We start from the raw sequence: 15,077 nt of genomic DNA, 5'->3' as shown, positions 1-15,077 counted from the left end.
GCCAAAGCAAAGCAATTATTTCATATAACTGTTGTTTGTGTATCAGCAACAGCGCCCCTCTTAGTGGTTGCCAAGGTATGACTTGACTTGTGCTCCTTGGCACCCAGAGCACTTGGGGAACCACGTAGCATGGCACTCTCTGACGTATGGGCATTCCCCGCGGCATATGTAGTCTGTTCAAGGCTGACAATAACACCGCGTTTTCCAGTATCCCGGAGTTTGAGGGGTAGAGGGTGAGGGAACCCGGAGACAGAAAAATCACTCACATTCCTGTGACATGTTAATATGGGTTTTCCTTTTTTAATCGGTGACAAGTGCATTCTCTATATAATAAACTTTCCAGACATTCCGAAATAATAATAAGAAATATGTCCAGGCATTCCGAAATGCGTTGTTGTTGTGTAAACGTCCTGAACAAACAGCGAAGGAAGTGGCGGACAGGATTGCCATTGCTCTCCGGTGACTACTGGACTGTTTTTACACCTTCATTCTAAATAAGGAAGCAGCCTGTCAGACATATATATGACCAGCGTCCCAATTTGGGCTCGGTCAAAGTACCCCATCGCATCCCATGATTGCTCAACTCTACCCAATGAAACTCCTCTCCCCCTGCCCCATCTCACATGTGAGGTGACAGCGGCTGCACATACTCTCATCAGACTTGCAGCTCAGCGCTTGCTGCATACACTTGCTGGGTTGCAACTTTTTATTCCTCTCTCCCCTCCCTCACTTCGACGAGGCAGCAATGAAGTCAGAGTGATGTCATATAAGGATGCGAGTGCCTGGCAAGGTGACATAGGTTTTTGGTGAGTGGTATTCTCCACAGCCAGCGTTGCCTATCGAGAGAGGCGCGGAGCTGCAAAAGATGATCATCACCACCACCTCAAGCTCTGTCACGCTCTCTCCTTTCTCTACTCCTCTTTCGGGCTGTCATTTCATGCCAGAAGACCTGACCTGCCTTCCAAAAATAAGCCTTTACCGCCATGCCGAAGGAAGAAAAACAAGAAGAGAGGTATTTTTAGGGCCATTAACTTTGACCACGTGCCCCGAAGGTAAACTGGATGGCCATTGCGCAAAGGTTCTTCATCGGTATGTGCAACGAGGCCAGCACGCACTGGACGTTGACTGCAATTGTTCTCTTGGGGTCTCTATTGGGGATTGTGTCATCATATCCGATTCCAAGCAGGACTAATGCAACTTTATTGGAGCAAAGGTGGGAGACCCTCTTTTCCCGCTCTGTTCTGGGAATCTCTGGGTCGAAATCGGACATGAACTGGGAGAGTGACTATTTGCTGGGCATCAAGAGAGTGCGGCGACTTTACTGCAATGTGGGCATTGGATTTCACCTGCAGATCCTCCCTGACGGCAGGATAAACGGTGTACATAATGAGAACCAGTACAGTGAGTCGCATCCTGAAATGTAATTCAATAGAGAACATATAATATGAGCGGTCCCAAGTAAAAGCGACTTGAGAGCTCCTTGTCGGTCTTGCATGATATTTAATCATTGGGGTCGACAACATTGAATGTCTCTCAAAGCAAAGACAAATCTATTAAAAAACCTTGTATCAGTCAGTGCTAAATATCTTCCCAGGCCAAAACATGACATGAATGCTTGGACCAATATAGACGCCAACTTATTTTTACACTGGCTCATTCTGTGGGCTGAAAAGGATTGCCTTGCACGTCAGAAAGTGCAGTTATGATAGATATTCATTTGGGCAATAGGAAATGAACAGCATTGCTCCACAAATGATCCAGAACAAAGACGATGCATGCAGAGTAGCCACCTACAAGGTTACACCCACCGCTGCATCATGCACGGCTTTGTTCCCCCATAGTCAAACGCATTGATACACTGTCAATTTGACAAGGTTCCTCTGTATAACACCATGCTTTGTTTGACTAGGTCTAATAGAGATCTCTACGGTGGAGATAGGAGTGCTAAGTATGTATGGGGTGAGAAGTGAGCTGTTTGTCGCAATGAACAGCAGAGGAAGGTTGTATGGAACGGTAGGTGTGCGCTATTGTATTTCCCTCTATTGCTGGGCATGCTGTTTCTAAGAGAGATGGAGAAAAACGCAATGTGTTTGAGATTAGCTCAATTCTTTGTTAATATGTTATTACAAATTATATTTTATGAAGAATTTGTTTCGTTAAAGTAGAGCCTCTGCATTATTTTGTTCTCTCCGAATCAAATATTACCTCACTGATGGGAGCGTTCATGAAGCACGGAATGAATCCATTATAAATGATTCATAATTCCCAATTGCCCAGGTTATAACTTGTTTCAGTGTAGTCTTTCTGTAGCCCGTGTAGAATAATGGAAAGGGGTTTTGTAAACGATTACAAACATATCATTCTTATTGAAATATGATCTGTTGAATAAGACGATATAACCGATGCTTATTGAACTCGTTAGTTAACATTAGCCTAATAGTCCATCAATCATCTAATTGCTTTTCTGGCAGTTGAATGTCTGAAGTTATTTATTGAAGGAATCAATCAACTTTCATGGTAGGACTACTAATCTAAAGTGAAGGAGTTTTAGCATTGATTATATCAAGATTGATTTTAAGGCCCATTGTTGAATGAAAATATTGCACCACAGTGTTTGCCTACTTCTGTAAATTGGTCTGAATTGGCAAACATTAGGGTCTGACATTTTAGCCTATAAAACTGCACCCTGCTTTTGTCCTGCAGTCAAAGATGGTTGAGTATGAAGATACCATAAAACTTAAATTAAATGCAGTCACAAATAGCTGCCTGTTCCTTTTAATAGCCGTGCATGTTTCAAATAAACGATGGATCTAAATACATTGTTTACAAGTGAACTTCAGTGCAAATGGTAAAGATTGCGCAATAGAAGATACAGGAGAGCAACAGTATTGCTATGGATGAGACTGCAGTGTGGGTTGACATGGTCGCCTCAATTACAGTGGATACAAAGAGTGAGAGAATGATGCTGAAGCTGAAATTGCAAGTCTGATCTGCAATGGATGTGTTATTATAATGTTTAGACTGGTCATACTGGTCACAATAAAGTGTGGTAGTCTTTTCAACATGTTATTGAGCAATAGATTCCTTGCTCAAATGGAAGCCTCCAATTCAAACTCCCATCAGACAGATCTGCAAGTGTTATAATGTATGCGCCAGTTGTGTTCGGTGATTGAAGCAAATAAACCGCTCTGGCTATTAATTTAAGTTTTACAGTATGTAGAAACTGCATCTCCAATAGAAATGCCCTATCACGCTTGTAGGTGATGTCATGGCAACGTTGGCTAGCTAAACTCATGCGCAGAAACACATAATCGGTACTAATGGTCGTTCGGTGTCGAACTGCGCATGTGCAGGCCACCAATCAAAGGCACTCCTTTGATATAAACTTGTTTTTGACAAAAAATTACAACATGTAAGTGTCAGATTTCGAGAAAATGAAAAACTAAGGAAGATTTTTTTTCACTTCTCTCATTGACCTCACAAGGGTTTCCGGAAGTCTCGCTATGTTGGGCTTCTGGGTTCAGAAACTGACTGAACTGAGTAGTGTTTAGCTGCAGGAAACATCCAAATCTATTGCCGTGGAGGAGATCTACAACTTTCTGAAATGTATTTTAATATGTTCAGTTTGACAAGACACTGTAAATCAGCAGGCAATGATTCTTCATGAAGTTGATGAACAAGGAGTGTCTGAACTCTTTTTAACCACATTTAGTCCAGTCCTCTGTTTCCTCTGTATTTTGAAAACTCTTGAAATAGTTTATTGTCTGAATGTTTATGTTAGATTAGCAGAAAACCCAATACTTGAATCATGAAAATGAAATATTGTCAAAAAAATGATTACTATACAACTTGTAAATTATTGAATATGAATGACTGCGTTTACAACAGAAATTTAGAGCATATGGTTTAGAAGTTTGAAGTGGTTATTTAAAGCCAGCATGCAGTCTTTTTAATTAAGATTTTTAATTATCACTGTATGTCTATTTCTTGGAAAATAACTCCAAATATGTTTTTTATAATTTACTTCACTTTTGCCATTGAAATTATGTCTGATCATGTAGATGGGTTGATACAAATTGAAATATATTTACATAAACATCCATGATTGGTGGATAGGATCGTTTAGACTATAGAGCCTGACCCGTTTTTCCCATTCACAGTAGGAGGATACATATGCAAAAAAAAAAATGGTCAGAATAACCAGATCAGATTATGATGTCATGCTGTGGGCCAAAATTCCATCCCACCTTAACAGGCTGAAATTCTAGGCGTTTTTTTTCCAAAAGCTCTTACACTAAAAGGACATTATCATAATTTTCACAATTTCAGAGCGTTATGTCAACCTCATAGTTTGGAAATATCATTACAAAAACTGGAAATCAGGTTTTTGAATGCACTGCCCCTTTAATAATGAGCAAAATATAATCCATCTCAAATGTTCCCCAACAATATTTGTCTACTGAACTGTGTCATGTGGTCTGGTGCAGCAAGAGAAATTATGCCATCCATCTAAGCTTTTGCCAAAGCACGCTTGTAGTGTAATGTTCATCCTGTGGTCCTCCTAACTTGAGATTTTTGTTGACCTTGTCTCTCCATTTGCCATTTTTAGAAATTCTTCCGGGACGAGTGCAAGTTCAAGGAGACCTTGCTGCCAAACAACTATAATGCCTATGAGTCTTCGGTTTACAAGGGCTCCTACATCGCCCTCAGCAAACATGGCCGCGCAAAGAGAGGCAACAAGGCAACCACCGCCATGACTGTCACACACTTCCTCCCACGATTATTATGATCAAAGTTGGCAATAACTCACTAATTTGCACATGTGGATGTTCTCCCAGGTAATATAGAATTACACAGTATACATATACACCATTACAAAAGGACTGCAAAAACTACACAAGTATTTATTATCTTTATATATGTATATTTGGATAGCTACCTTTGTATTAGAACTTATGTATGTGTCATTATTTGCTGCTTATCACATATCATTATCGATTGAGGAGTGTAAAGCCTTTGCCAGTCTTCGCTTTACTTTGATGCGTGCCATAATGGAAGTATGCTTCACCCTGCCCCAGTATCTGTGCGTTAGAGATGTCGATGATGAGTATGACGTGTCTTCTTTCTAACTCCCAGGAAGCTCCAAATCCAACTCCCATTAGACAGATCTGCAAGTGTTATAATGTCAAAATACTTTCAGCTGAGAAACTATCGTCATTTAATCCCGTTACAGCCGGTATGGACTTCCAAAAAAGGACAAACAAAACATTTACAAGCAACTAACATTTTTTTCCTATTTCGCACCTCCAATGTATTGAGATGTTGTAAACTTCGGACCTGTGCGTGGCATTAATGAGGGATTGGATGTGCTGAATAGGCATTTTTTCTGTTGCTTCTCAATTTTTATTGACACCTTTTCTGGAAATACATACTGGTCGTAACTTGAGTAAATTAAGATAGTTGCTCAGCCAAACTACATATTTGCTCAGTCAAACTCCATAACAAACATATTTTGACATTATAACGCTTGCATAGCTGTCTAATGGAAGTTTGAATCGGAGCTTCCTGGGCGTTAAAGACATCTCTAACTCACAGATACTGGGGCTGCTTCACCCCGTCTTCGGGGTGGATGACTAATATCCTTAGCTTTTAGGAGTGAAATGGATACTTTTTATTACCTCAAAGAACCACTTGACTGGATAAAGAGATGCATGGAGTTACTGTATGCTCAAGGAAATACCTGTTTAGTTTTTAGTCCTTTTTCTGAGACCTTTGAGCACTTGCTGGTTTGCTATTTTCAAGCAAAAAGGGGGATTGAGAACGAGACTTCTTAAATGCACTTCCCTTGCTGCACGATGTGAAGGTGCCTTGGTGTTCCCACTTGTGGCCCCTTAAACTTGCATGTAAGAGACACCCACTGTAGTCAGAAATAGGGCTGACACTCCAAGGAGGGCGTGGGGGGGGCAGGTCTATCTCTGGTTTATTTTCTTTTTCTGTTATTAGATCGATTAGGTAATATACACTCTGGTACACAGAGAGAAGACTAGAGGAGAACTCAGCCATGAGTGTGGGGAGGTAGAGAAACTCAGTTGCCCACCCACAGTAGAAGTTTAACCGCCATGTGAGACTCTAGTCTCTCCACAAGGTAATTTAAACACGGTGGGGCAGTTATGTGTTAGACTGGATTTAAACCTCCTTTGTCTCAAAGCTCCTTTGCGTCATGGCTTGAAATGAACTGAAAAAGGGACTAGCATAAGAACGCACAATAGAACATGTATCTGCTCACAAACTGGGACACTGCTGACATACCCAAAAGCTTTAGCGTTTGGCTTTGGGTGAGTGTGTGAAATGTAAAATTGCAGGCTTTTGTGCATCGCCATACATAAACACGTCTATTAAGCCAATGAAAAATGATGTAAATATTGACAAATGTGAAACAGAAAAAAAGAGCCAGGAACAAGTTGCGTAGTTCAGGTTGCACAGTGACCATCCATGATGGTGCCTGATGTCTTTTATGTTGGTGAGAATCGTTCCCATACATGATTATTTATTTAGTTGTTTGTTAATGTGTTTGGTGAAATCCCAGATCAGTGTGCTCTGCAACACCATTGCAGTGGCAGAAAGTTGTTGGAAGCGGTAGTTGGATGGTTTTAAATGTAATTACGGGAGGCTCAGTTCCTGGAGTCAATGTGCAGCACTGGACTGAAGGACAGTGCAGTGCCTCATAGTTAATAGTGTTCTTTCCTCTGCTGCTGGTTACTTGAAAACTGAGGCTTCTCATTCTACCCACCCCAAGTCACCCTCTGGGAATGTTCTCTTTGGTGGAGCCGAGGAGGAGCAGGACTATTTTAACCTAGGAAAGACTTATGGGATGCGGCCTGCTGTCTCTGTTTGTTGAATCCCTGCAAGAATGTGTCTCATCCAGGAGGACTGGCTGCTCCCCACATACTCCCCTTTAACCAGTACCACCCCGGCCCTGTGAAACCCCATGGGGCTGGAGGGACCTTGGGATTCCAGCAGTAACCCAGGAGATTCCTTTTCTGCTTTAGTCCTTTTTAAGTTCACGGTCAGAGTCATGGACCAGTGTTGACCCTGACTCTGTGTCCAGGGTGGTCTGCTATTTGGGTCACCTCCCATCAAATCAATGTTTGTCTCTATTTGATAGTGTTATCTCTCTATTTGATTCATTTGCAATGAATTTGATGTAAAGCTAGTTGATTGGTTTTAAAGGGACATACAGGGCTGTGCTGGGTTGATTATTTATTTATGGAATTCTTTATGCACTGTTTGAATGGTCTCCATAGAAAGACCATCAGTGGCCTCCAAGACTTCCATCTTGTCCTTAATTGCCCTTATAAACGTGGCTTTATAGCTACAGTCTGTGATTGGTGCATCCATTTTTGGACTTTAAATGTAATGTAATGAGCCTTTATAGCCATCTATTCTTAAAGAATATAACATAGAAATGCCTCATGACCTTAGTTAAACAGTCTTACCCCATCAGAACCCAAAATATAAGCTTGGTCTATTCCACTGTTTGTGAGCAATGTAATTGTAAAAATATGTTAAAACTATAAAAACTAGTGGCTAGGCAGTGTTTTGTTTTTCGAATCATAGACTGTAGCTTTAAAAAAATATATATACAACTGTCATTGTCACTTTTCATATCTGATTGCCTGGCTGAGAATACATGTGTCTGAGATCTACAGTTGTTTGAGTTATGTCTTTAATTTCTCTTGCCGAAGTTCAAACACTTGGTTTGATGCGTCTACCCTGCATTAATGTGAATGCAGATTTCATTTTTGCTCCTCTCACACCCCTTCCCTCACACACTTGTGCGTAGCCTACATCCAAATACTTCCAGGGAGGGGACCTCTGCAGACTTGATGCAGTACTTGAGACAAAGAGCAAAGTCACTGCAAGTCTCTATCCTCCCAGTTCTCTGTCTCTACAGCAGGCCTTGTGGGCCACTGTGACGTCAACCAACCAACTGCTCTTCAGGAATCACCTGGCTCTGCCTGAGAACCAAGGCTCTGATATCAAAAGACTGTGGACAAGAGCTTCCAATCCTATCTAAAACAACCCTTCCCTTACACTTTCACAGTCTTTACAGAGAGGTCTTGGAGCGGTTATTTAAAGATTTTAGTGGCACATTGGAGTATTGCAAGGGAGTTTCATATTGCAGAGTAACTGTTAAACAATTTCCACAGTTTACAAGAGTCCGTTGAGGTTATTTTCAGGATTGATGGAAGCTTTCTCTAAAGGGCAGCACCTACCTGTACACTTACTAGTGGTGTGCAACAGGAACTTACTTTTTTAGGATGGATTATTATGGACATGCAATGAATCTGTCACACGGTATTGTGGCCTGGATCAAATCTCCTTTTCCTAACATGTTGTAATGAGAATCTATTTACTGGAAGTAAATCCTGTTGTTTGTCTATTGGTTAAAGAGTGTTCTCAGAGATCAGACTAAAGACTTATTGCCGCTTTGACTGCATGTGTTATTACATGAAAACATTCTGGGATAGTTTTGGACATGGGTAAAAGTTAAAACGAAAAAAAAAGAATCAGCTACATTGTTCTGATAAAAGTGAGGCAAATATGTATTTAATAAGTTCAATGTCAGTTCATTTAACAGCTAAATCCTCATGTCAGCATACCAGGGTGTGAAAAGTGTGTGTGTGTGTGTGTGTGTGTGTGTGTGTGTGTGTGTGTGTATGAGAGTCTTGCACACCCTCCCTCAAAGTCAACAAGATGTCAAAGGTGCACCTTATCAGAGATCTTGAAAATATTGAAAGTAGTGCTGCTTGTGAAAAGTGAAAGTTTGCTATCTTAAAGTAGCTTATAAAATGCTGTCTTTCCTATGTCTGAGCATGGTAACGGGATAGTGAGGCAACTAAAAGCTGGAAGCCTAAAGATTACCGGTTGATATTCTGTTCCCTATCAGACTTGACCAAAACATACGACCGCAATAAATTCTAGTTCTTTTTGAAAATGATTTGTGAAATGTGTCAATGAGCTTCAGCAGAGAAGGCGTCCTGTTATCATGCTCCACTAACTCTTAAAGCTGCCCACCAAGCTTGATTGGGAGTGTGTCTGCATGTGTTTCGGCAAAACTTTCGTTCTCTTGGTTTTGTACCCCTGCACTAAGGGGAGTGAGCTTCCACCTATGCCCCTTCTCTCTGTTAACATATACCTCACCTTCTGCCTTAGTTTTAATTTGTTATGACGATTGTAAAATAGTAGACTCCTGCAATCATTTATTTCTGAAAAACTGACAAGGGTACGTAAGAATACTAATATATTGAAAATGTTTTTCCTTTTATTTTTGTACGTATGTGCTGTGCACAGCATTCTACTGTATTCCTGAGATACCAATAAACGTTTGTTTTATACTTGTTGTTTTCTTGGTTTCTTATTGAGCCCGGGGCTGGATGGCTTTGTTAAAGGTGACAGAGAATAATGTACACGTCACCTAGGAGAGATCAACTTGATCTCTTCCTAGCACCTCCCACACAAAGATGAGTGACTTACCAAACATATAGTGTGTAATGCACACTGACCAGTGCACTGTGCCCTCTGCAGCCTATTGCAATACTTAAGGTGATCTACTATTTTAAGGTTCAGGGGCACTGCTCTGCAAAATGTGACCCCTGAACCCCCTTATAGAATGTTGACACTTCTTATGTTGAAGCACCAACAACAAAGGCAAATCTGCAGCAGTTCATACTTGGAAAAGTGTCTAACATGAAATCATCATGTCTGAAGATTAGATTTGATCAACTTTATTGTCCCACCAGGGGGAAATTAATTTAGTCAGGTGCTTAAAAATACCAAGTACATAAAACATAGAAACAGAATAATTAAATGAATGTGTAAGTGCTATAGTCTACATATATGAAATAAGATAGTTATGGCTGGTCATTTTATTTTTATTTGGTCCGACACTAGGACCCCCTGTGCCGTCCACATTGTGGCATAGATTACCTTGTGGTTCCCTCTGCTGGTCAAACTCTGTAATGGTGGAATTGTTTGTGATGGGAAGTTGGCACCAGACCATAAGTTATTTAAGGGGGCAGCTCATCGTCACATATACACACAGTGTAATGTTAATTTAGAGCTTAATTAGTATTATTCAGGCATGGATTTATGTTTTTATAATTAAATAGAAAATACTAGATAGAAATACAGCACTACATTAGATCTGTGTTTTTAAATGGCCAAATATGTATCTGAGTCTAAGATGTTGTCTTATCATTTAATTCAAACAGATTGTACCATAATGTTCAATTACTATCATAAAATTACTTTTTTCAAAACATTAGAATGGTGTTGGGAATAGGTTGTATAGATTAGGGGCAGGAAACCTTGGGAATTGGTTGTATAGATTATCTTTAGCCTTATAAAATGGGTAAAACTAGATCCAATAAAGGGCTTAACCTTGACTCATTGTTTTTTTTTCTATACCTCCAAAAAATATGGTTAATCGGTCATTATAATATGCTTACTGGACAGAGGGGTATATTTCGCACACTGAAATGACAGAGGGTACATGAGTCCAAGGATCCTGATTGTGAACGTTTTAATGCGTGAAAAAAAGACGTCACTTTTGTACAGACATTGCTCAAGGAGACTACTACGTTATTTGGTGACCAATACCTATTGACAAACATTCAGGTGGAGATGCACCCCCTTCCTTCCGCCGAGAGAAAGACCCACATCTGCGTTGGGGGCGAGCGCTGCGTAGGCTAAAGGATGTGAGCAGGAGTGGCATTTGGGTCCCTTTAAATAGAGCCGTTCTCAAACGTTGGACCATCAGATCAGCTGAAGTTTGCAAACAGTTTGCGACAGAACTCACAGCTACATCCGAAATCTCTGTGATACATTTTTAGTGTTCTTTGAGGAAAATATGGAAATAACCAAGACATCTGGGATGAGGGACGCCGTCCTTGTGCTCTTACTGGCTGTTCTTCAGGGATTTCGACTTGTGGATGCCCTTCCAAACCCATCACCTCTCCTGGGATCCAACTGGGGGAATCCGAGAAGATACGTACACCTGCAGACGTCTTCAGACGTGAACAATTTCTACCTTGAGATCCGTTTAAATGGCCACGTGCGCAAAACTACACTTCGAAGCTCATACAGTAAGTTCTTATTACATTTTTGCCGTTTCTTTTTGATTGAAATTTGGTCGTTGTCTTTAATCTGCTTCTATAGGCTAACACAATTCATTTTGTCAACAGGTGTGATTGTATTGAAGGCGGAAACAAGAGAGCGCGTGGCGATACTTGGAGTCAAAAGTAACCGCTACCTTTGCATGGATGCCCTGGGAAACCCCTTCAGCTCTGTAAGTAAATGCCCATTTTCATTATCAATTGAACTGAAATACATGTTTTCTTAACATTTAGAATGAGACTCGTGAGATAATTGAATGGCACTTTTTCCTAATTTGAACTTTTCATGACATTAACCAAAAATGCGCTTTTACGCACGGATTTCAGACCACTTTTTTCCAAACACACAGCCTATATCTTATCCGTTTTTGTTTTGTTTTACACTGGTCGAATTATTCTTGTGTTTAGCACTCAAGCAACACTTAAACAATTAAGTTAATGGATATACGTTTCTAAATTGCAGTTTTTACGTAAATGTATCTGTTTACAGACTGTTTGCCACAAGGAAGACTGTCTTTTTAACCACAAGTTATTGGAAAACCACCGCGACGTGTACTACTCTTGCAGAACTGGTATTCTGCTCAACTTGGAAGGGATAAAGCAAGTGTTCACGGTGGGTCAGAATCTACCGCAAACCTCCCTCTTCCTATCGGAGAAGAACACGGTGCCACTGGAGCGCCTCTTACACCGGGAGAAGAGAAACCGGGTGGTTGACCCTTCTGATCCGTACAACATGCTGGGGCAGACGGAGGAGGATGAGGACTCCCGGGCTATGCCGGAGCTGGATGACACCTTGGAGATGGACCAGGAGGCTGAACTCCCCGAGGGACGCAACATCTCCAGGGAGACCCCCCAATCTCCCTCCGACGACCCGTGGAACGTGCATTCCCTAAACCCCCCTCCCAGCCCCCGTATAATGAACGCAATGGTGGGATAAGAGGACAGGAGACTTGCCGTTGTACACCTGGTTTTAAGAATATAAATTGTGTGCGCGTTCACGTTGGATCTTTTCCAGCTGGTCTGGAAACAAACCCCAACTATTACACCTGTGAAAGTCTGACCGTGACAGGCTTATTAGAGCATATTAGTCATTTGTATATAGTCATAAGACGGAATATTGTATTTTGTTCATTTTTCACTATAGCACAGTAGCTAGTGGGTATATAACTATTGGTTTCCGTGCTTTTTAATTATAGGACGCAAATTCTGCACGAGTGCGCTCTGTTTACGGGATAGATTCTTATGAGAATCATGCTGACACCCGAAATTTCTTCTCCGAAGAAAAAAAGTAAGTTGAGCTGAAGTCACTTTATTAAATGTTTTACAATGTAAGAAGCCTACAAGAAAATACTCGGGTTATCAAATCAAATCAAGCTTTATTTATACAGCACATTTCAGACATGGAACGCAACACAATGTGCTTTACAGGAAAAACATTGTAAAAAAAAAACTATGAAAATAGAAGCTGAAATATTTACTAAACAACAAACATGAGATAAAAAAACAAAAGATGACACAAACTGAACAACAAAAAAAGGACCCCCAAGGACCCCTAAAATATGTGTTTTAAGATCTCTTTTATATATGTCCACAGTTGATCTCTTTTAAATATGTCCACAGTTCCGGACTCTCTCAGGTTGTCTGGCACGCCTCTCCATGCTTCTTGGTCCTAGGCTTTGGGATAGTTCAAATGCCGGTGCCATTGGACCTGAGGGCCTTAACATAAAAGTATGTCTAACATGTATTGAGGTGCACAATCGTGGATAGATTTAAAAACCAATAGAAGAATCTTAAAATGAATTCTAAAACTCACAGACAGCCAGTGCAGAGACCTTTAAAATTGGTGTAATGCGTACTCTCCGTCTGGTCTTGGTCAGTAGCCGTGATGCAGCATTCTGTATGTTTTGCAGTTGACCATTACAGTTGTAGCATTACAGTAGTCAAGCCTGCTTGAAATAAAAGCATGGATGAGTCTCTCTATCAGCCTAAGTGAGAAACGGGCGCACCTTGGCAATGTTCCTCACATGGTAAAAAAAGCTATTTTGGTCACTTTCAGAATCTGAAAGAACATAGTTTTTTTTACCTGGTTGTTTTATCTTTATTGCCTGTGAATTAAAATGTGTGGCTAGATTCTCTCTCTGGGCTTTGGCTCCAACAATAAGTACCTCATTCTTCTCTTGATTTAGCTGGAGGAAGTTGTGAGCCAACCAAGTATTTAAATAATAATTTATACGTGTAGCTAAAATCCTCTGGTGACACAGAAATGTAAAGTTGTGTATTGTCTGCATAGCAGTGAAAATCAATTCTGTGCTTTCTGACGGTGCCAAGGGGTAGCATATATAAACTGAACAGTACCAGACCCAAAATCAAACGTTGTGGAACCACATGATATGTATTTTCTCAGAGTTTTGTTCACCAAGGGTGACAAAGAACTCTTGACCAGTTAAATAGGTCCTAAACCAATATAGAACTGGACCTGAGAGGCCAACCCACCTCTCCAGTCTGTCCAGAAAGACATCATGGTCAACAGTGTCAAACGCAGCACTTAAATCTAAGAGTACAAGGACAGATTATGATGATGAAACTTAAACATATTCCATATAGAATTAGGTCTACTACAATGTTTAATATGCCAGTACGCCTACATGTTATAGGCCATTTAATTTAAAACGGGAATGAATGGTAGGCCTACAACCTACAGGGTATCAGAACACATAGAAAGTATAGGTTGGTGATAGGTGCTAGCCAGCAAAAGCAAGCAACAAAGCCAATCCCAAGAAAGTTGAAAGTATTTATTTATTTAAATCTATTCATTTATTGTTATTTCTAGTATTTATATGGATGCTTAACTGTTAAAGAGGAATTCTGAGTTGGCCTTTGATGGGATATAGCTTCCATTTCCCCAGAAAACCGGATATGGGGACTCAGCTCAGGCGTTTATTTTATGGCTGCTACATTAGGTTAGTTGTGAGTAAGCTGTGTATGAGTATTGGTGACATTTATCTTGATAAAATTAATTATTATGAACAAAATATTACTATTTTCAATGTATTTATTTTTGGGGATTATTATTTTAGATAAATATTTTAGTACTTAAGGTTGAAAAACTGCATTACCTGAGATCCCCATGATGTCACAATAGCAAGCAAATGCAGTTCTGGGTGGAGAAAAGGCATACTCTGTTTTGTTTCTGAGTCGTCTGAATAGACTTGATATTGACAGTAATCTACAACGTTAGGGACTTTGTAATTATATAAATTACAATAAATCCCATATTCAGCAATATAAGATTTTTCATGTGTTATTTTGCTTATGTTTAGATCTTGCAAGAAATGTATTTCACTGTACTTGTGTATTTGACATTAAAACTTAACTTGCTGTGTGTTGCTGTTTAAAAGGTTAGCAATCGCACCAGTGGGCATAAAGTTGGCTACAGTCAAACAAGCTGATGGCTATCGAGAATTCAAACAAAAATGAATTAGATGTCAATTCACCATATTCCTTTTCATTGACTACTTCGATGTCTAACTTGCTTGCTTATAGGACTTTGCATGCAATGTCCTGATATATTTAGTGCTCAAATCTCTGTGTTTTTGTCATTTGTTATAGGCTGTTTTTAAGGACATGTAAATGTGGTTTATTTGGCCAACATCCCTCATTTATTGATGGTGCTGGCTACGCCAGGTTGGATCTGAATGCATGTGGATGTCCATTATATTCATCAAATGTTCAGTAAATTAAAATCTCCCCTGTCATGTTGTCCGGCGCCAAATTCTCCTAAAGGAAACTAAGTTATTTTTGAAAATTCACATGAAAATCTGTTACCAACTGGATGGAAACCTAGCTATGAACACCACAAAGTCTCTGGCATGTGTGCTTGTCATGTGTCACTTTGATTAT

At 40.1% G+C, this 15,077-nt stretch overlaps 2 protein-coding genes across 2 annotated transcripts; both read left to right on the top strand.

Annotated features, from left to right (window-relative positions):
• Nucleotides 1-641: 641 nt before the first annotated feature.
• On the top strand, nt 642-5,958 carry LOC115107055 (fibroblast growth factor 4B-like). The gene is made up of 3 exons (XM_029630417.2): nt 642-1,401; nt 1,910-2,013; nt 4,610-5,958. The coding sequence occupies exons 1-3, from the start codon at nt 1,062-1,064 to the stop codon at nt 4,787-4,789; spliced, it is 624 nt and encodes a 207-aa protein (XP_029486277.1). The 5' UTR covers nt 642-1,061; the 3' UTR covers nt 4,790-5,958.
• A 4,904-nt stretch (nt 5,959-10,862) lies between these two features.
• On the top strand, nt 10,863-14,876 carry LOC115106269 (fibroblast growth factor 23-like). The gene is made up of 3 exons (XM_029628838.2): nt 10,863-11,147; nt 11,247-11,350; nt 11,668-14,876. The coding sequence occupies exons 1-3, from the start codon at nt 10,913-10,915 to the stop codon at nt 12,112-12,114; spliced, it is 786 nt and encodes a 261-aa protein (XP_029484698.1). The 5' UTR covers nt 10,863-10,912; the 3' UTR covers nt 12,115-14,876.
• The last annotated feature ends 201 nt before the right edge of the window (nt 14,877-15,077 follow it).

This window comes from Oncorhynchus nerka, linkage group LG23 (assembly GCF_034236695.1).
Source record: "Oncorhynchus nerka isolate Pitt River linkage group LG23, Oner_Uvic_2.0, whole genome shotgun sequence".
In the NCBI taxonomy this organism is placed as follows: Eukaryota; Metazoa; Chordata; class Actinopteri; order Salmoniformes; family Salmonidae; genus Oncorhynchus; species Oncorhynchus nerka.
The sequence above is the reverse complement of the archived record's forward strand: the minus strand, read 5'-3'. Positions and strand labels throughout refer to the sequence as shown.